The sequence below is a fragment of the Nannobrachium achirus genome, assembly GCF_963921795.1.
Source record: "Nannobrachium achirus genome assembly, chromosome: 11".
In the NCBI taxonomy this organism is placed as follows: Eukaryota; Metazoa; Chordata; class Actinopteri; order Myctophiformes; family Myctophidae; genus Nannobrachium; species Nannobrachium achirus.
Genome location: NC_137820.1, coordinates 18,992,520 through 19,014,428, shown reverse-complemented (window position 1 = coordinate 19,014,428; position 21,909 = coordinate 18,992,520). Strand labels below are relative to the sequence as shown.

At 44.3% G+C, this 21,909-nt stretch overlaps 1 protein-coding gene across 1 annotated transcript in view; it reads right to left on the bottom strand.

Annotated features, from left to right (window-relative positions):
- igf1ra (insulin-like growth factor 1a receptor) overlaps positions 1–21,909 on the bottom strand; it is a gene marked incomplete at both ends in the record, with an annotated part of 148,875 nt that overhangs the window by 2,639 nt on the left and 124,327 nt on the right. Inside the window, 10 exons of the mRNA XM_080737362.1 lie at positions 4,419–4,553; positions 6,855–6,984; positions 8,344–8,503; positions 9,505–9,609; positions 11,914–12,143; positions 12,959–13,029; positions 13,754–13,856; positions 14,493–14,658; positions 16,520–16,662; positions 18,035–18,318. Coding sequence (XP_080593488.1) covers positions 4,419–4,553; positions 6,855–6,984; positions 8,344–8,503; positions 9,505–9,609; positions 11,914–12,143; positions 12,959–13,029; positions 13,754–13,856; positions 14,493–14,658; positions 16,520–16,662; positions 18,035–18,318 — 1,527 coding nt within the window. The remainder of the gene's footprint in view (positions 1–4,418; positions 4,554–6,854; positions 6,985–8,343; positions 8,504–9,504; positions 9,610–11,913; positions 12,144–12,958; positions 13,030–13,753; positions 13,857–14,492; positions 14,659–16,519; positions 16,663–18,034; positions 18,319–21,909) is intronic.

The following is a 21,909-nucleotide window of genomic DNA, read 5'->3' as shown; positions in this document are numbered from 1 at the left end:
TTTAGGGCATGTCACGGATAACGCTATGAGGAACATGGAATAGTTCATTTAAAAAAAAAATCTTTTTAAAAATGATTTAAACTAGTGAAAACAGCCGATCTACAAGCACACAACGCCTCACACCGCGAGGCGTTGTGTGCTTGTAGATCTGCTGTTTTCACTACCTTTGTGCGACGGCCTTGTATGATGAAGCAGGGCTTTACTTTACGAAAGAATGTACACATTTGAAAGTTGGAGATACAAGGTTTCCACCCGACAACGACGATATCCTGCCTTCTTGTCAGCATCTTGCCCGTCTCACAGGGACACATGCAATCACCTTAAGGGCATGTCACGGATAACGCTATGAGGAACATGGAATAGTTCAGTGTGAATCCACACCCCCACACCCAGCCTGGCTCTTCTTCATAAACTATACATACAGTAGGGTCAAACCATTCAGTATCTCTGCTTACACTTAATACGTGCATGCAATGGTTGCCTTTCGACCACCCCTTCAATAATCGGTGTAGATGCACACAAATCTGGATTTACCATCAGGCCTGGAGGTGGTCAGGCTTGCACTGTGATTAAACTCTAAAGCATGGGTCTTCAACAGGGGGTCCGGGACCCCTAGGGGGTCCTCAGAGTTACTACAGGGGGTCCTCCAAATCTTTGAGTGATAGAAAGTTTTTTTTCTCCTTTTTTATATTAACCACTTGAACCCTAGTGTCCATATTCTGAGAACTTTAGCCAAAAATAGCAGATCTACAAGCTCACAAATGCTCACAGTAGTTCGGCTAATTTTAGCAAAGTGCTTTGGTGTAGAGGGGGAAAAGAGCAGACTGAGTACAGAGTGAAAGGTCAAGTTTATTAAGTATTGATGGTTCAAGTGGTTAAATATCTGAAAACACAAATTTACATGAATCGGAAAATACACTGATAATCCAGATAATTGTGCTGTCAAACGATTAAACTATATGGAATCTATGAAAATGTTTTGGGGGTCCCTGCTTCATCTCTCTCTCAACAAAGGGGTCCTTGGCCTGAAAACGTTGAAGACCCCTGCTCTAAAGTATAGTGGACACTGCCCAAACACAATGCCACACTGTCACTTGTGAGCAATGTGAAGATATATGGAGAAAAAGACAGAGAACAAGTAACATGGACACATAATGAAACAAACACAAGAAAGAGATGAGGATGCAGAACAATTTGGAGTCACGACTCGACTCACAACATTAATTCTTTAGGACCGGGCATCAAAATTGTAAATCTATGATGGATAGATAACTTGATTAAGAGCTGCAAGCAGTAGGATGTACTAACATCTCATGTCCACTGAAACATAGTGATATTGCACATGTTACAAATCGTGTTTAATACAGTAAGTCTGGTTGCTATAACAAGACTAATACAATAAAGGGGATACAAGAAAACGTATCTAAAAGAAGTAAACTTCTTGTTTTGTTGATAGAATAATAGCTGAATGATATATTATTTGCTTGACCAGAAATTATGGAGTATTATGATGCTTTAAAGTCATTATAAAAGGCTTTATAATGTGTTATAATTGCATTATAAGTCAATATAAAAAGGCTTATGGTTATTCTTTATGAAGAATTATGATTATTTCTGTGTTCTTATAACTATAATTATACTGGATTCTAAGTAGAGTATGCATTGTAAGTACGTTTATGAATGCATATGTGTTACCCAAGTGTAGATATTATATAACATGTTAACGTCATTAGAAATGTATGCCTTAAAAGATAATCATGTCATATAGACTTGGTTTTATAGATATGCTAGTCATCCTAGTAACAAGGATACCAATGTTATGATTATTTGTCACATAGTCATAACATGGGTATGTGTGTGTGCGTGTATGTATGTATGTATGTATGTATGTATGTACTGTATGTACTGTATGTATGTATCTATCGATATTCTATATGTGTGTGTGTGTGTGTGTGTGTGCGTGCGTGCGTGCGTGCGTGCGTGCGTGCGTGCGTGCGTGCGTGCGTGCGTGCGTGCGTGCGTGTGCGTGTGTGCGTGTGCGTGCATGCGCGTAAGACAGAGGATTTTTTTCTGTGTATGACATGACTGTCTGGGTATGTGTATATCTGGTTCAATGACTCAGTATAGTGTATCATCTTCAATTCATGACTTATGGTGCAATTGATGGTCAGAAGTTCAGAATTAAAGGTCAATTACTGTAGCTCAGTTTTTTAATTCTGAACTGCTGACCATCAATTGCACCATAAGTCATGAATTGAAGATGATACACTAGATAGACAGACAGACAGACAGACAGACAGACAGACAGACAGACAGACAGACAGACAGACAGACTTATTACAATAGCTTCACAATCACTTCACGGCTCAACCAGAAATGAACTGTATAGCATTGTCCGTGAATAACCATTTTAGAAATGATATCTCGTGTAATGGTGTTACTGAGTCTGTCTTTCATTTCTGCCCATCCCTGTGAACGAGAGAGTGCTCTTTTGTCCATATGAAACACAAGACCAGGGCCATGGGAAATCCAATCCGTGACCCAGAGCTACCTGACCATGGGAAAGACAAGAAAACAAGGAAGGGAAGACATTCAACGCTTTCCAAGTTATGACTCATCCCTTTCTCTAGAATCTTGCCCGTGTCCTTTTCCCGCCAGCGCAACTCTCGTCCAGAACCTGTGAGTACTGTTAGCTACGCCACAACGTTTGGAAGTCTCCACTGAGTCACTCACTACAGGGGTGTCGCTCCAAATTCTGGGCCCTGGGTCCAAGGATTCACTGCGATGTTTGTTTTGTGCTTTAACTACTGAAAAATAGCAGATATACAAGCTTGTAGATCTGCTATTTTCTTTAAATTGTGAACATTTGTGCAAGTCTCTGAAGGTTTTTTGAAAAACCTATGTTTCTATGTCAGTGGTGCTCAAACCTTTTCATGTGAAGCACACCCAAAATGATTGGCCAAGGACCCCCATCTCAAAATATTTAGTTCCAGGGACCCCCCAGAAGCAGAATTTGAGTTACAAAAATACATGTTTACATTTCAAAAATAGCAGATTCACAAGCTCGCAGCGCGGCACTCGGTGCCGCGCTGTGAGCTTGTATATCTGCTATTTCTCAATAGCTAATGTATAAAATAATGAAGGCCGAACAGTGGCGGGAGCCTTGTTTCCCTGTGTGCTGCTTGCAGACCAGGACACAGCCCCCACCCCACCCCACCTCCGTAACACAATCCACACACCCCTGCAATCAGGACAAAACACTCGGGCTGCCATGACAACCAGAGGTTTGTGTCTGCATAACACACAGCCTTCACTTCTTTCTTTCTTTTCTCTTTTTTTTACTTGCACTCCTCTCTTCCTAAGGTGAGGTCAGCTATACAGAGAGAGAGGAGGGGGATTTGGTGATGGGGGGGGAGGAGGAGGAGGGGGGCAGAATGCCTTCTCATTGAGGTCAGAGGAGGAGAAGAGAAACGCATGTAAGTAGCAGAACAGCCAGACAGGCAGGCAGGCAGGCAGGCAGGCTGTGTGTGCTGTTTTATCCCCTAAAACAGTCTGTCCAGTTCATTAATGGATGCCTTTTCTCTCTCGCTCTCTCTCTCTCTCTCCATCTCTCTCCATCTCTCTCTCTCCATCTCTCTGTCTCTCCATTGGCTGAGGAGTGGACGCTCATAACCCTTCCCAAACCCCTCTTCGGGAGGCGAGAATGAGGGGTATCTTTCACACACGTCATGGCTGCCCTTCTATGGGCCTAGTCTGACTGCGGTGGAAGAGGGTCCCCCAGTACCGTATCACAAAGTTTATGTAAATAATATCTTTGGTCATTTGAATCTTGTGTAAAATAAATTGTGCAAATTGCAATTTGAAGTGATATTGTATTGCCTTGTGGTCAGTAACGGACTTTGAATACAGCGAGGCGAGAATGAGGGGCATCTTTCACACACGAGTCATGGCTACCCTTCTATGGGCCTAGTCTGACTGCAGTGGAGGAGGGTCCCCCCACCTGCCCGCCAGCTGGGCACTGGGGCCATGTCGTCAGTGGGCTGCATTTAACCTGTGACGTTAATGTCACCAGCTAGGCCTGCGGCTTGGCTCTAACACTGGCATACACATCACATGATATCCCTACGCACGTCCAGCCACAACTCAAAATAGAAGCTGGGGCATTGACCGGCAAGGGGTTAACACGTTTATGGGACAGAGGGCCTATGAGACGGCAGCAGAGGACAAAACAATACATCCTTCAAGGGTATAATGCACCACGGGGCTGGAAAAAGGCCGGAAAACGGGCGATCGAAGAGTGACAAGATGATTCATTTATTTGTTTAGGTGAAGCGGCAAAATGCAACGGTACGCAGTTGGAGAGCATTAGGTTGGACTGTGCTCAACAGAACCTCTGGCAGACAAACGGTGGGACTTACAGCATGTCAGGGCAGTTGTCAGGTTTGTCCAGGAGGCCTCCCTCCATGACGAAGCGTAGCACTTGCTCGTTGGACATGCCCTGGTAGGGTTGCTCCGCTAAGGTGGCGATCTCCCACAGAACCACGCCAAACGACCTGCAGCGGGAAACAGGAGAATGGACTTAAAAACGCACACGCACGCACAAAGGTAGTTAGTTAGGCGAACAGTCAGAGACACAATGCCGTGACTGAATAGATCCAACACAGCACAGTATTTAGATAGTATAGACTAGTGCAGGGGTCTTCAACGTTTTCAGGCCAAGGACCCTTTAGTCGAGAGAGAGATGAAGCAGGGACCCCCCACAACCCATAGATACGATATGGTTTCATCGTTTGACAGCACAATCATCAGTGTATTTTGGGTTCATGTAAATTTGTGTTTCCAGACTTGAACCGTCAATACTTAATAAACTTGACCTTTCTCTCTGTACTTAGTCTGTTCTTTTTCCCCTCTACATCAAAGCTATTTGCCAAAAATAGCCGATCTACAAGCTCACAGTGAGCTTGTAGATCTGCTATTTTTGGCTAAAGTTCTCAGAATATGGACGCTAGGGTTCAAGTGGTATAGAAAAGGAGAACAAAAGCTTCTATCACACAAAGATTTGGAGGATCCCCTGTAGTAACTGTAGACCCCCTGTTGAAGACCCCTGGACAAGTGAGATATGATAGAGGAGTGTAAGAAGGGGGTAAAAAGGTAAAAAGGCTTATTTTGGCTTAATAGGAGTATATTAAAAGTAGAAGATAATGGACTGAGTGCTATTCTGCTATACTGCTCCTCCATGAAACATGATTTAAATGATGAATGATACAGCAGCATTAAGTATGGCTGTTGTGTGTGGCCAGTCAGGCAGATGGTATGTGAAGCCAGCCCATGAATCACGGCAAATCCATTGCTCCGGGACAAGCCGCAGTGTGCAGGATGTATGGGTAAATTAATATTATGTGTAACCTTGCTTTAACCCCGCGCAACGATCAGTGATGCAAACAAGTGTGCGTGCCACACTGCATGGAAATCTCCACAAAACTGAATGAATGAAGCAGGAAACTACTGTAGGAACCTTGACATGCAAAAACAAAGAACACAGTGTTGTCACTGTTTGTTAGCTCTCAGCAGTCACATTCTCACTGCTGGCAGGGCATCTGAGAGTGCACTCAGCGCTCTTTAAAAACGGACTATTACAACACCGACTTGTATCTAATTGGCTAAAAGAGTCTCGTGTCGAAAGACAAAACCACATTGAGACAGCTTTTCTCGATCAGCGAAATAGAAGTCATCTACTCGTAGATATGCCTTATAGGAGCCCAGAATGGACTCTCGCAATAGTGGACTGGACTTGATCTTTGTGACATCAAAGAGGGAGATAATAATGCATGGATGTGGAGGTGGGTTTGTGCTGGCACTGCAACCTCTCATTTGAGAACATCTGGAGCAGTTTAGGCCCTTCGCGTAGGGATAGACCCGTGGGACACTTCCAGTCAGGGAAACAAAAAACTTGCTAGGGAGCTCGTAAACAGCTACATTTCTCTAAAACCTTATTCTTTAGTTGATAGAATCTGGTGGTCGAGCATTGAACCGAGGCTCCGCCGAGGCGAGACCTGAGACACACAGGTGTCAGGAGAGAGCATTAATATCATGAATATAATCGTCAAAACCACCTCACGTGGCTAGCGTGAAGCAGCGGTAGTCCCACAGTGTTCACTGTTCCAGGTGCACACATCAACACACACATACTGTACACAGTGTACGTACTCAGAGTTACTACAGGGGGTCCTCCAAATCTTTGTGTGATAGAATTTTTGTTCTCCTTTTTTACATTAACCACTTAAACCCAAGTGTCCATATTCTGAGAACTTTAGCCAAAAATAGCAGATCTACAAGCTCACAACGCCTCACGCTGCGAGGCGTTGTGAGCCGGCTATTTTCGGCAAAGAGGTTTTGTAGAGGGGAAAAAGAGCAGACTAAGTGCAGAGTGAAAGGTATTGACCGTTCAAGTGGTTAAATATCTGAAAACACAAATTGACATGAATCCAAAATACACTGAAGATCGTGCTGTCAAACAATGAAACTATATTGAATCTATGAAACGGTTGCTTCATCTCTCTCTTGACTAAGGGGTCCTTGGCCTGAAAACGTTGAAGACCCCTGACGTACAAGTACACAAAAAGTACCTCTGAGATGCTATGCAAGCCCCCTCTGGAATGGCCTTGGATTTGTGCAAAGTGGTTTGCATAATACACGTGTGTGTGTGTGTGTGTGTGTGTGTGTGTGTGTGTGTGTGTGTGTGTGTGTGTGTGTGTGTGTGTGTGTGTGTGTGTGTGTGTGTGTGTGTGTGTGCGTGCGTGCGTGCGTGCGTGCGTGCGTGCGTGCGTGCGTGCGTTTGTGCAATAATGTCATACCAGACATCAGACATCGTCGTGAAAACCCCGTCTTTCAGTGACTCCGGGGACATCCAGCGGACTGGCAGCAGGCCTTTCCCTCCTTTCCGATAGTAATCTGTCTCATAAATGTCTCTGGTCATGCCAAAGTCTGGGGAAAGGGGAGAGGATAGCAGAGGTCAGTGAAGACACTACATATCGTCGCGCCGTGAGCTTGTAGATCAGCTATTTTCGTTACCTTACTTTAACCCATTTAGGCCTAGAATTAGAAGGATTCAAAAGACACTTATAGAATCGGGTCAAAATTCTAATGTTCACGACTTTTCAAAAATAGCAGATCTACGAGCTCGCAGCGCGGCACTCGGTGCCGCGCTGTGAGCTTGTATATCTGCTATTTTTCAATAGTTAAAGCATAAAATAATGATACACAAAATGTGTACCCGTTCTAAATGGGTTAAAGGAGTAGTTCACCCCCAAAATGACTTTTTTCTATTGATTAATCACACCATGGAGACTTGAGTTCAATAATATTTTTTAGTTTTTTGTCACTTTCCTAAGACAAAAGATGTATTACAATAAATATACCCCCATTGATTCCGGATCAATGGGGGTACAACATTGACTATAATCACATTGTTGTCTTAGGAATGCGATGAATACAAACAAATATTATTGAACTCAAGTCTCCATGGTGTGAGTAATCAATAGAAAAAAAGTCATTTGGGGGGTGAACTACTCCTTGAAGTCAATATCTACGTTTCATTTGATCTCTACTTATTTCATTTATGGTTTTACATGATTACATCTATTGGAACACAAGGTTTTTTTTTTCTCCATTTTCTGAGATGTAACAGTTTGGATGCAAGGTTTCCACCTGACAGTGACTGTCCTGCGCCTCAGGCACTCACTGCACTACAAAGCCTTCCATCTGGAGGCCAGCAGACAGGGACGTGCTGGCCAATGGGAAAAGCGGGACAAATCCCGAACGGCTGGTTCATTTCCAGGCCGGCCGGCCACTCGTCGGGCAGAAACCTCGTATGTCCAATTTTCAAATTTGTACATTTTTTTCGCAAAGTAAAACCCTGCTTCATCATACAAGGCCGTTGCACAAAAGTAGTGAAAACAGCAGATGTACAAGCACACAACGCCTCGCGGTGCGAGGCGTTGTGTGCTTGTAGATCGGCTGTTTTCACTAGTTTAAATCATTTTTAAAATGATAAATACAAAACAAACGGTTTTGGACATACAAGGTTTCCACCCGACAACGACAAACTATAACTCATGTAATTGGCCCACCGGCTTGTCACTTGTCATGATCTGAAATGGCAAATCTTTGAGTAGCAGCAGCGCAATAGAGAGAGATCTCTCTCTATAGCGCGCAATGAGGGACTCTCCAACTCTTTTTTCCCGGGCTGAATCAGGGGCCCAGCACGTCCCTGCCAGCAGAGGTAGTTCAGCGTGGACCAACTTGAGAGGGAGGCTGAAGGCTTCGCGTGAGTGCGACTCTTACCTCCGATCTTGACGGTGAAGTCCTCCGCCACCATGCAGTTCCTGGCAGCCAGGTCCCTGTGGACAAACTTGTTGGCGTTGAGGTACGACATGCCGTCCGCAATCTCCCCCGCCATCTGGATCATCTTCTTCAGCGGGGGCAGAACCTGGCTGGTAGAGTTCTGTGGTAGAGGGAGGGAGAGAAGCGGGGGTTGAGCACACAAAGCGCCATATTCAGCATCTCGAGCTCATCTTGTTCTGGCTGTCTCTCTGCAGAACTGGAACTTAACCAAAGCTCAGGCTGCGTATGCGTGTTTGAGTCTATGAGAGAGTGAGAGAGAGTATGAGTGAGTGGAAGAGAACGAAGGAAATAGAAGGAGAATGTGTTTGTGTCTTTATGTGCTGCTGGACTCAGTCCAAACTCTGAGAGACTGATTCTGGCAAAGTTCTGCTCCAGTGTTGATTTTGTCGACTAAAACTATGACGAAAATGTTTGTCGACTACTAAATAATTAAAAAATCACACTCGTGTGAACTGAGCGGTGGAGGCTGCGTGTGTGTGTGTGTGTGCGTGCGTGCGTGTGTGCGTGCGTGCGTGCGTGCGTGCGTGTGTGTGTGTGTGTGAATGTGAGTCTGAACAACAGCGCCCCTCCCTTAACATGTGTGGTCAGAAAAGGTACTGCAGGCTACATACAGACACGGACACATACACACACACACACACACACACATACCCACACACAAGGCCACGTATAGGAGCGTTGTGACCACCGCTCAAAAACTAAGCTATGGTGACTAAAACTAAGACTAAATATATTAACAATTTTGTGTAAAAAAAGTGTAACAAAAATAGACTAAAACGTTAGGGAGGGACTAGTGGAGAAGAGACTCATTTTATGTTTGGTTACTCTCAGGTGTTGCGCGCTGAAAATAGACGATCTACAAGATCACGCAACCAAGTATAAAATCAGTCATTACGATGCCATCAAGGCCTGCCAAATTACATCTTATGATATTTAGTCGACTAAAATTAGATTACAACTAAAACTTTTCAGGTGACTAAATTATGACTAAAACTAAAAGACATTTTATTCAAAAGACTATGACTAAAACTAAATCAAAATTTGCAGTAAAAAACAACAGTGTTCTGCTCCAGGGCTGAACTGTAAGAAAGAGCCGCTTACTTCTTTGCGCAGAGAGCGCAGGTGGCTCTTCAGGTCTCCACGGGTCATCAGCTCCATTATCACCAGGGTTGGCTGTCCCTGTGAGACCACGCCCAGCAGCCGCACCTATAGACCAATCATCACACAGCATAGGTCAGCTAGGCTGGGCGCCACTCCCCTCTCATTGGCCGAACTCTACTTAATGTTCCCACAAAAGTACTATGGGCCAGAGACATATGTTTTAATAGGCGTTCATATTTCACAAGGCCTGTAAGCGAGGTAATGAGGATTTACTGGGCTTTGGAAAATCTTTAAATGTAGAGCTTTGAAGCGTGTAAAAAAAATCCTTTTCATTTAAATTATTCAAATCGAGGTTAATAATTAAGCGCTTGGCTTTTAAGCGGCCAGACATTGTAAAATGTTGTAACGGTGGCTTTCCAAAGGGGAAATCTTTAACACTTCCGTTTAGCTTAACTAATGAGGGGCATGGCTGTGATAATGCTGAAGACAATCAGTGGTAAGTTGAACCCAATCTCTGGCCTGTGTAGACAGCAGCAGGGTTTGTATAACCAAGCGGGACAATCAGGAAAAGATTACTATTGTTACACGGACAATAGTATTGGGTAATTTCTCATTTGTGACTGTGCCAACTCATCTACTCAACTTTCTCCTATTTACTTCATGAGTGCAAGAAAGAAATGGATGTGTTACTTTCAAGAAATAGTCAGATTTAGTCAGTGACATATTGTCTAGACAGGGGTCTTCAACGTTTTCAGGCCAAGGATCCCTTAGTTGAGAGAGAGATGAAGCAGGGACCCCCACAACCTTGTCAAAGGTTCCATATAGTTTCATCGTTTGACAGCACAATCATCAGTGTATTTTGGATTCATGTCAATTTGTGTTTTCAGATATGTAACCAATTGAACTGTCAATACTTAATAAACTTGACCTTTTACACTCTGTACTTAGTCTGCTCTTTTTCTCCTCTACACCAAACTTCTTTGCCGAAAAGCGCGAGGCGTTGTGAGCTTGTAGATCTGCTATTTTTGGCTACAGTTCTTAGAATATGGACAATAGGGTTCAAGTTGTTAACATAAAAAGGATTGGAAGATTTGGAGGACCCACTGTAGTAACTCTGAGGACCCCCTAGGGGTCCCGGACCCCCTGTTGAAGACCCCTGGGTGTAAGACACTCTGGTCAAACAGAAATGTCTAAAGGTTGAGGCACACTGTAGCGCAGAGAAGGGAACGCGGCCCGCTATCAGAAATGTCCCGTTAATAATGTTGTGTCGTAATGTTTACCGAGTGTGTGTGGAACTGATTTTCCACCTCTAATGAATCACTCATGTCAAACATGTTCCTCACACAAGTGTCATAATTACACGGAACAATGGCTTTCAACTCCAGTCCAGGGGATGCAGAGTACCCCTGGCTTTCATTCAAACCATCCAATCAGTTGAAACGTAATGAACGGGACGGGGATGGCGATGCGGAGGTCAGCGGCTGTCTTTCATCTTCCTTACCACATGTGATTCTCAACCTGGGGGTCGGGATCAAATTATTTTGGGGGGTCCCCAGATGATTAACTTAACAGTTTTACTGCCAGATTTATTATTTATTTATTGGGGCTGGTGCCAGCAAAAAGCAGCTTAACTTTGCGATGTTATAGAAAATGATCTATTGATTATTTCCAAACTAATTATTTTTACAATGGACGCTCATATGTGTACTTTAGCCAAGCTGGCGGCAGAGGGCAGCCTTATGCAAAGAATTAATGTGAATTGGGCCGCTCCGCTTGCCATCCATTCAGAGCATAGAAATGCATTTTCTAGATCAGATCCACAGAAAACAGCCAGGAAGTGATTTGGGACTCCATTATTGCTTACGCGCGGTGGCTTTTTGAGAGCAGCGTTACGGGAGATGTTTTTACTGTACACGGTGGCGTGACCCCTCATCAGCTTACAGTCATCAGACAATGTAAAAAGAACGAGCCATATTGGCAGCGCGCTTGGGTCAAAATTGGGGCGAACGGGAACGTCCGAAGCAGTAAAAGAGTGAATGTGCAATGTTGTTTTCTCACTCAGCAGTAAACAAACCACCATAAAGTTTAAGTGTATAGACGGTATCTACACATTTCTAAAGTGCCAATCTAAGGACTTTTTAATACGTCTAAAATGACAAATTAAACACTGGCCAAATTGTCAAATATTAGAGTCAGAATTTGTGAAAATAGCCGATCTACATGCTCACAACGCCTTGCGTTGTGAGGCATTGTGAGCATGTAGATCTGCTATTTTCACAATAGAACCGTGCTAATACAGAATGTAATGGCTCAACTATTAGTGCTCGTCGGGGTGTGGGTGGGTCCCCAGTTAAAATATGATTATTTCGGGGGGTCGCGGCCTGAGAAGGTTGAGAACCACCTCCTTACCACGTGGTGACAGTTAAACTCCTTCATGACGGAGGCCTCGTTCAGGAACTCGATGCGCTCCCGCATGCTGGCCGACTCGTTGACCGTCTTGATGGCCACGCGGGTCTCGGGCTCGTCCTTGACCACGCCCTTGGCGATGCCCTCGTACACCATGCCGAAGGAGCCCTGGCCCAGCTCCCTGTTCATGGTGATCTTCTCCCTGGCCACCTCCCACTCGTCTGGGACGTACACTGGAAGGGACGCAACAGACCACGGGTCAGCACCACACACACACACACACATTTATTGTACATAAATATATATACTGTTAAGTTTTTAATTATACCGACCTGTTGCACATAGAACACACTGTGAAGTTGTTAACAAAAAGTTACAGTACAGTAGCTACTACAGGAAAAAAATGCCATTGGTGTATAAAATACACCAAACTTTATGCACATGTACAGCTGACATGCTTTTCTTTCCTAAGTCATTATTACTTATTATTTTATCTTTAGATGTGTTACTGCATTAGGTTGCCGAACAAAAATAAGTTTTACTCTTATGTACCTGTACAAAAGACGCAACAATAAAGTACAACCTTGAACCTTGAACAAACACACACAGTTAGGGATGGGACGATAATCGTTATTGTCGTTTGTCGTGATAAAAAACACTTGCGATATTCGCATTTTGGAGATTTAAATTATTGTGAAATTGTCCTCTGTCATGCACTGCGATCAATTCACTTTCTATTTGCTGAGCTGCATAGCCGGCCCGGTACCACTTAAACCCTCTATAATTGGTAAACGGGACCTATAAATAACGTACTTGATACAGTCTCTTTTCTTCCATTCTCTACCATATCTTTTTGCCAAAAAATATCAGATCGATGTAGAACGGCTATTGAAAATCACGATTTCTTTGGTCACAATAAACGTGATATGAAAATGTCATATCATGATCCCTAGCCATCCCTACACACAGTACAACACAAGTGCGCTGAAACAAAGACAAGGCTGTGCAGTGTGCAATGATGATGTCCCGGTGCAGAGGTGGTTCTTACTCTCGGCAGCACTGAAGTACTCTGGGTTGACGGAAGCGTAGAGGACTCCATTCCCCAACCTGTCACTGTTCCTGTGGGAACACAGATTGATCAGACGAAGGAGGGACTTACAATGACCCATGCATAGTAGGGCATTAACGAAAAAGTCGACAAGTCGACTGAGTCGACTTCATTACAGAAGTCGACTCCTACCAGAGAAAGTCGAAAGTCAAAGTTGAAAAAAATAATAATCCTTTGTATTTCTTTCTATCATTATTTTACAGCATTCAAACAGTAGGATTGCTTATTGTCAAGGACGGAATGATCCAATAATACAGTGGAAATACAGTACTACATTACATTTTGTATAACATGGTTCTATTGTGAAAATAGCAGATCTACATGCTCACAACGCCTCGCGATGCGAGGCGTTGTGAGCATGTAGATTGGCTATTTTCACAATTTCTGCCTCTATATTTGACAATTTGGACAATGTTTAATTTGTCATTTTAGAGTTATTAAAAAGTCCTTAAATTGGCACTTTAGAAATGTGAAGATACCCTCTATACACTTAAAGTTTATAAAATAATTGGGAGGTTGTGTGTGATGTGATGACGTCATCAAATGATAAAGTCGACTTCAGCTCAACTTTTTACTGAGTCGACTTGCAAAAATCACAAGTCGTTAATGCCCTAATGCATAGAACAGATCATTTGCTATAACAAAGCCCACCTACCGTTCACAAGGGAGAGTTAATGAAAAACAACAGCTATTCCACGATGTGGAAATCTCCTTGTGAAAAAAACAAATACTTGCCTCTTTTTGTTGACAAAGAAAAGAGCAGTGATGAGGCTGGCGATGAGGAGTATAACTGTGATGGGCACGACGATTATCAGGTAGAACGTGAAATCCAGTTCTCCTGTCAGACAGAAAGGGAAAAAACAACACAACTAATCAGTAGCGGTTGTTTTCATTTTACATCAGGGAAAGGTTCAGAAAATCGATTTGCTAAAGGCAGGGTTCCCACACATTTTTACCTATTAATTTCCAAAACTTTTCCAGAATATTTAACCTTATTTCCAGGACTATATAACAATAATTCAGCTCAATGACAGGTTGCTTACTCCTATGCGCAATGCCCAAAGACAGGTAGTGCATGCCAGTGGTTCTCAACCTTTTCAGGCCGTGACCCCCGAAATAATCATGTTTTAACTGGGGACCCCCCACCCTGACGAGCACTAAGAGTTAAGGAATTTTGTATAACACGGTTCTATTGCGAAAATAGCTGATCTACATGCTCACAACGCCTCGCAACGCGAGGCGTTGTGAGCATGTAGATCGGCTATTTTCACAATTTGGCCCATGTTTAATTTGTCATTTCAGAGGTATTAACAAAATCAATAACCAAAGACAATTTCTTCCAGGACCTTCCAGGACCCTTGATAAATTCCAAAACTTTTCCGAAAAATATTTTTCCAATTTCAAAATATTTCCAGGAATTTCATGACCATGGGAACCCTGTAAAGGGGAAAAAAAACATAGCATTTCTCCGTACGTGCGGGTTGGGGCACATAGAAGGACACGGTTTCGGTCCAAGATCCGTTCCCCGCCAGAGAGGTGGCGCGCACGCGTGCAGAATAATTCCCAGAGCCCAGGTTGGTCAGTCGCGCTCCTCTGTGCTCGCGGTACTGCTGCCGTGACACACACTCGTGTTTCTCCGGCTGAGGGGAAAAACAAACGCACTCAGGTTAATGCTGCACAGCCACAGAGGGGTCAAGGTCAAGTGTCAGGTGTCGGGGCTGTTTAAATATTCTGCAGGGCTTTAGTTTGACCAGAGGAAATGTCCACTCGCTTCCTTTTGATGCATGGTTTCAGGCAATATAGCGATGTGTGTGTGTGTGTGTGTGTGTGTGTTAGGGATGGGACGATGAACAATATTATCGTTTATCGGGATAAAAAACACTCACAATAATCGTATCGTGGAGATTTAATTGTCTCCACCAGCCGAAGGCATGGGGGAAAGTATGTTTTCCCCTTCGTCCGTCCGTGTGTCCGTCCGTCCGTCCGTGCGTGCGTGCGTGCGTCCGTGTGTCCTCGCAGTTTGTGTGCACCTAATCTCAGTCGTCGTTGGCCCGGTCGCTGCCAAAGTGAGCACACGCATTCCCTGGATGCCAATCTAGAACCTCTGTCCTATTTTTTCAAATGGGCCTTTTCTAGCGCCACCTAGTGGACGATGTTCGCAAAACACATTTCTGTGCACTACTCTTACAGATTTTGTCCAAAAATCCTACAAATCGGTAGGCAGTATCTCGACAGTCATGTGATCGACACGGATCTGTCCGATTTTGCATATTCCATCCTGATTGGCTAAGATTGGCTTCCAAAATTTGTAGGATTGAGCCGTTTTGAACAAAATGCCTCAAATCCCAAACGCAAAGTGCAATTATCATGAAATCGCGCACACACGTTCCCACTAGGTCGAGAAAGAAATGCCACTTAAATTTTTTGAAATCAGCCTCATGGTGGCGCTATAACAGGCAGATTTGTGGTTTTACCTATAACTCAACCGATCAGTTTCAAACTTTGTAAGCGCACTCCCTAGAGGCCAAGGAAAAACCCTTTCCCTGCATTTTTCACATCAGCTTTTTATAGCGCCACCTTTGGGCCGACTTATGTAAAACACATTTTTTCCTATTATTCCTTGAGATTTTCTCAAAAAATAACACAAATCGGTACACAGTATCTCTATAGTCATGTGATCAAGTCTGATCCGTCTGATATTTCAATTCCATCCTGATTGGCTATTCCAAAGTTTGCAGGATTGCTCCGTTTTTGAACAAAATGCCTCAAATCATCAACGCAGCTTGCGATTACCGTGAAATTTGCCACACATATTCCCACTATGTCAAGGAACAAATGCTACCCTTTCCACATTGGCCTGTTATAGCTCCACCAGCAGGTAGACTTTAGCAAAACACATTTTTGGAACACAATGCTTCAAATCATGCATGCAGCGTCCGATTGCCATGAAAGGTCTAAGGTGAAGAACATAATTATGCCACCCTTTTTACATTGGCCTATTATTTATACAGTAGCACCACCAGGACGCACAGCCTGGTGGAGACCTGTGCTCGGAAGAGCACTGCTTCTAGTTTATTGTGATATCGTCCTCCGTCATGCACTGGGATCAATTCACCTTTTATTTGCCGAGCTGCATATCCGGTACCATTTAAACCCTCTATAATTGGTAAAAGGTACTTACAATATACGTACTTGATAGTCTTTTTTTCACTCTCTATCAATGTCTTTGCCAAAAAATAGCCGATCTACAAGCTCACAACGCGTCGCAACACGATGCGTTGTGAGCTTGTAGATCGGCTGTTTTTTTTGGCAAATGTTCCGCCCCAGGATAATGGATTTTGATTATCGCGATAATATCGTAAACCGCGATTTCTTTTGTCACAATAATCGTGACGTGAAATGTTCATATCGTCCCATCCCTAGTGTGTGTGTGTGTGTGTGGGAGGGAGGGAGGGAGGGGGTCATGTGCGTTGAATCATCAACTAAAAAAAAAAACCTTACCTCATTGCCCAGACGGAACTTGATCTCATACATCAGGATGAGGCCGTTGGGCCTGACGGGCTCTGGCCAGTGCAGCACAACACAACCCTCCACCTTCTCATCCCTCTCATGGATCACCTTCCCAGGGATGTCATCAGCCTTGTCTGAGGGACACAAACACACACACATGCACACTATAACCACCGTCCTCTTCGTTTCAGAGTAATCCTTCATTTTGTTCTATACTAAAAAGAGGTAAGGAGTCCGTGCTGGAGAACGGACTCCTTAAAACTAAAATATCGTCGTTGGTCGGGTGGAAACCTCGTATCTCCAAGTTTCAAATTTGTATGTTCTTTCGCAAAGTAAAGCCCTGCTTCATTGTGCAAGGCCGTCGCACAAAAGTAGTGAAAACAGCAGATCTACAAGCACACAACGCCTCGCGGTGCGAGGCGTTGTGTGCTTGTAGATCGGCTGTTTTCACTAGTTTAAATCATTTTTAAAATGAAAAATGCGAAATGAACGGCTATGGACATGCCAGGGTTGTATCTTCAGTATCATCCGTAACAACAAAACGTATCACTTCTCTGTATCATGCGTGGCCACGTACGCTTCTCCCCACCTGAACATGAAGTAGAAACTACTTAAAGGCATATTGAAAGGCACATACCCCTGGCCCTGTGTATATAGCATAGGGTTACAACACAGACACGCACGCACACACAAACAAGCATGTTTGCAGAAGATATTACAACTATTCTCAAGAAGAATGCTCAAGCATGGACCAAAGTTCCTTCTGCTTGGCCTCTTATAGCCAGATGGACATAGACTAAAACGGAGTGAACAAATGTTTATTGATATCTGTCTTTCACAAGCTAAAAGGGTAATTGCATTATCCTGGAAAAGTCTGGGCAAACCAAGTATTTCTCAGTGGTTCAGAGAATTGTCTCTATGTCTACCTTTGGAAAAAATCACATATATTCTTGAGGACAAACAAGATATGTTTCAGGAGGTATGGGGACGTTTCATTCATTATGTTAAAAACTGTAACTTGGGGCATTTAATGATTGAACAAGGGGGGGGGAGTAGTGTTGTTCTTGTTGTTGTTTTTCTTTTGTGTGACTTTTGTATGTCATTGTTTTCTTTGTAATGTAATGTATGTCACTGTCGGGCAGAAACCTTGTATCTCCAAGTTTCAAATGTGTATGTTTTTTTCGCAAAGTAAAGCCCTGCTTCATCATACAAGGCCGTCGCACAAAAGTGAAAACAGCAGAGGCGTTGTGTGCTTATAGATCAGCTGTTTTCACTAGTTTAGTTAATTTTTTAAAATGATAAATACAAAATGAACGGTCATTTTTTAAATGATAAATACAAAATGGACAGTTTTGGACATACAAGGTTTCCACCCGACAACGAGGATATGTTGCAATATCTGTGAAAAGATTAAAAACAATAAATATATTGTTTAAAAAAAAAGAATGCTCAAGCATTCTGTGCTCCTGTTCTCCGATGACATCGAGCTTCCGCTGTGTTTCTCACCTGCAGGTTTGGTCCTGGAGAAGACGAAGGCCGCGGCGCTGCATCGGCGCACCTCCTGGTTGCAGGCGTGGATGTCGATGCGGTAGACCGTGAAGGGATGCAGGTTGTTGACCTCTATGTGTTCCGTCGTGCTCCGGTCCTCCGCGAAGGGGAAGTCAACGAGGGGAGGGACCCCGTCGGTGCTGTTCCCCTCCAAGCCGGGGGTGGAGGTGTTTCCCCTGGCCTCGCGCGACAGAGTGCCGTTAGCCACGCCGAAAATGTCCCTGCGGCGACGGTCTGGCGGTCTGGAAGAGGAAGTGGCACAGAACAGTCATGAGAACGGTTACTTCATGGTGAGGCATATACTGTGGTGAAGGTAAAAGACAGCAAGGGGTAAAACTACAAATGACGCTCGACATTGGGAAAAAAATACTTATTTTTGTCGAAGCATAAATAATAGAGGACAAGAACGTGTTCTCGAAGAAACATAACTATGCATGTACGGTAGATTGTTTTTAAAGACGGCAATAACTTTTGAAAGCTGAAGAGAGCTCACTGGAACAGGTGGAGTTGGCAGCAGTAAAGTATCAGTACAGTTAGTCCTTCAGTATGCGGAATTGTGTGTGTGTGCGTGTGTGTGTGTGTGTGTGTGTGTGTGTGTGTGTGTGCAGGGGCGTCACACCAAATTCTGAGCCCTGGGTACAAGGATTCACTGCGGGCCCCCCATGAATGTTAACTATTGAAAAATAGCAGATATACAAGCTCACAGCGCGGCACTCGGTGCCGCGCTGTGAGCTTGTAGATCTGCTATTTTTGAAAAATCGTGAAAATGTGTGCAAGAAATCTATGTCAAGAAATGTTCGCTTAAAAAATACATAATATTCAAAGATTTTCACACATTTTCACAACTTTTCAAAAATGGCAGATCTACAAGCTCGCAGCGCGGCACTCGGTGCCGCGCTGTGAGCTTGTATATCTGCCATTTTTCAATAGATAAAGTTATTGGGGGCCGGGGCCCCTCCACCTTATGGGCCCCAGTAACTCAGTCCCACTTTCCTACCCCTTGTGACGCCCCTGTGTGCGTGTGTGTGTGTGTGCGTGTGTGTGTGTACGTGTGTGTGTGTACGTGCTTGTGTGTGTGTGTGTGTGTGTGTGCGTGCGTGTCGTGTGTCCAGCTGCAGTCCGCTGCTCCCTATGGAGAGGAATGAGGTCAGAGAGATCCTAGCGAGATGAACTGAGAAAAATGGCGAGAGTGAGAGCGAGAGCGAGAGAGAGCGAGAGAGTGAGAGCGAGAGACTCTCAGACAAACACTGACTGAAATGTATCTTACACTGACCACTGCACAATAACAGCGTCCGCCAGGGGAATACAAGCCATAGACGGCGGCTGGCGCATCCTTGGGCACTTCTTCCCCGTATAAAAGTCACTAGTAATGACACCACACATTTCAACTGGGGGACGACAGCAAACGCATAAACCTGAGTCATGAGGACCACGGCTGTTTTTCACCGCTTAATGGGAGAGGCTGGGGACTGTAAGGTCGGCAGTAAGGTCGACGCCGGACAGACAGCCACAGATGATGGCAGAGACGTTGGAGCTGGCTGTGGCTGGACACTGGTAGGACGGGCAGGCGGCAGCAGCTCATAAAGATGCTGCAAGGCCACAGACGGCCCCGCACGACCCCACAGCAGGGCCGTTATGGGACGCTGCTGCAGAGAAGGTACGCCTCAGATTTACGTTCAGCAGACACGACGATTAACTTTGGCAGCATAACGATTGGCTCGCTATGTGTCTCTTTGCAAGAAGTCAACAATCGAACGGACAGGGCGGTCGACTGAGGTGGAGGGGTGAGACAGAGAGAGAGCAAGAGAGAAAGAGGGAGAAAGAGAGGGGGGGGCTGGCTCCGACTGAGTGGGAAAATGAAAGGCCTATTGATCCAAAGGAGTGGCAAGGAAACTGTTACAGCCTAAAGAGGTGAGACACACTATTATGGAACACCGTGATGATCTGTGTTTGGTGGATGTTTTGAACTGGCTGACGGATAAAATGAGCTGTAACAAAAAGAGGACCGCAGCAAAGGATTGAAACTACATGTTGATTTTGACAAAGTGCTAAGATTCTAACAAAGACGTTGCTGAACAGGGCCGATCTCGAGAGTCTCTTTCGACGGAGCACGCAGACACCCGAGAGAGAGAGAGAGAGAGAGAGAGAGAGAGAGAGTGAATACACTTGCAGTGGAAAAATCGAGACACACACAAATCTGTGGGAAAGACCAGTAGCAATCGCACACCCCTGTCAACATTCCATTCCAACAGTTTTGTCTGGCGCAGTAGAATCCGAGATCCAGCGCTCCAAACTATCAGTTACTGTTAACAATGCACCAAACGGTTCTGAAGACTGGCTGTAATGACCCACTCAGCACATGGAGGCTAGCATGAGTCCGACTGGCACTCAATAGTCAATCCTGGGCAGGTCTATGGAAAAAGTGGTGTTAAAGAGGACAAAGGGAGATGGCCAGACCCGGCTGAGAATAGGTGGCCCAAGCCAGATGGGACATGGGGAAACTCTGGGGCTCTGATTTCTCTGCCTGCCATAGATAGATTTAGCGCAAGAGGGGAAGTCCTACCAAATGAGAGTTTCAACAATCCTGAACTGAACTGCAGTGACTGATGTGAGTGACTAGAGCCGGTGTCCAAGTTCACATCATATGAGTCATCTCCTCACGTCCGCACGGCAAGGACCCCTTGCAGGTTGAAAAAACACTCAACTCTGAACTAAGTAAGATCTACACATGGCTTAACGACAACAAATTATCAATTCACCTGGGAAAAACTGAGTCCATCCTCTTTGGATCAAATCATAACCTCGAAAAGGTCGAGAACTTCACAATTAAAGTGGGCGACAAGGTGATAAAAAAAAAACTTCTCAAACTTTTTCATGCCCAGGACCCCCAAATTGACACTTATTAGCCCGCGGACCATTTGTCCATTTGGTTCCCATCTATGATTTAGCTGGGGACCCCCTGGAACTCCCTCAAAGACCCCTGGTGTCCCCGGACCCCACTTTGAGAACCAATGCTCTACTGACCACACTCAAACACCACAAATAGTGGCCTCTGAGAAAAATGACACCTGAGTGAATCTGGGCAATGTCTTCGGCCAGAACAGAACAGAACATCATTAAACGCTAAGCCTCAAACATATTATTGAATGCTTTAACCAGTGAAAAATAGCAGATCTACAAGCTCACAGCGCGGCACCGAGTGCCGCGCTGCGAGCTTGTAGATCTGCTATTTTTTTTAAAGTCGTAAAAATTTGTGCAAATCTTTTAATACATTTTCAAAGCGAACGTTTGTAACTCAGATTTTGCTTCTGGGTGGTCCCTGGAACTAAATATTTTGAGATGGGGGTCCGTGGCGAAATAAATATCATTTTGGGGGGTCCTTCACATGAAGAGGTTTGATAACCACTGACATAGTAGTCTCTCAAGAACAGACTAACTGAGCTCCAGTTAAGTGAAAAGGACATTTCATTGACGATGGCTGGTCAGATTGCTGACATATAGAAACATAGGTTTTTCAAAAAATTTTAGAAGGATTCAAAATTCTCACGATTTTCATGTTTTTCAAAAATAGCAGATCTACAAGCTCGCAGCGCGGCACCGAGTGCCGCGCTGTGAGCTTGTATATCTGCTATTTTTCAATAGTTAAAGCATAAAATGGGTTAACAACTAACTGCAGCAGCCTCTAAAAAAAAGAGTCTGAAAACATCTGGAAGAGTCTGGGATGATGAGCATGAACGATGAGTTAAAATGTGTCAAGCTTTTTTGAGCGATCATTAATAAAAACAATATACGGCACATCCTAATTAAATCCATCATCGCATCCTGTCTGTATC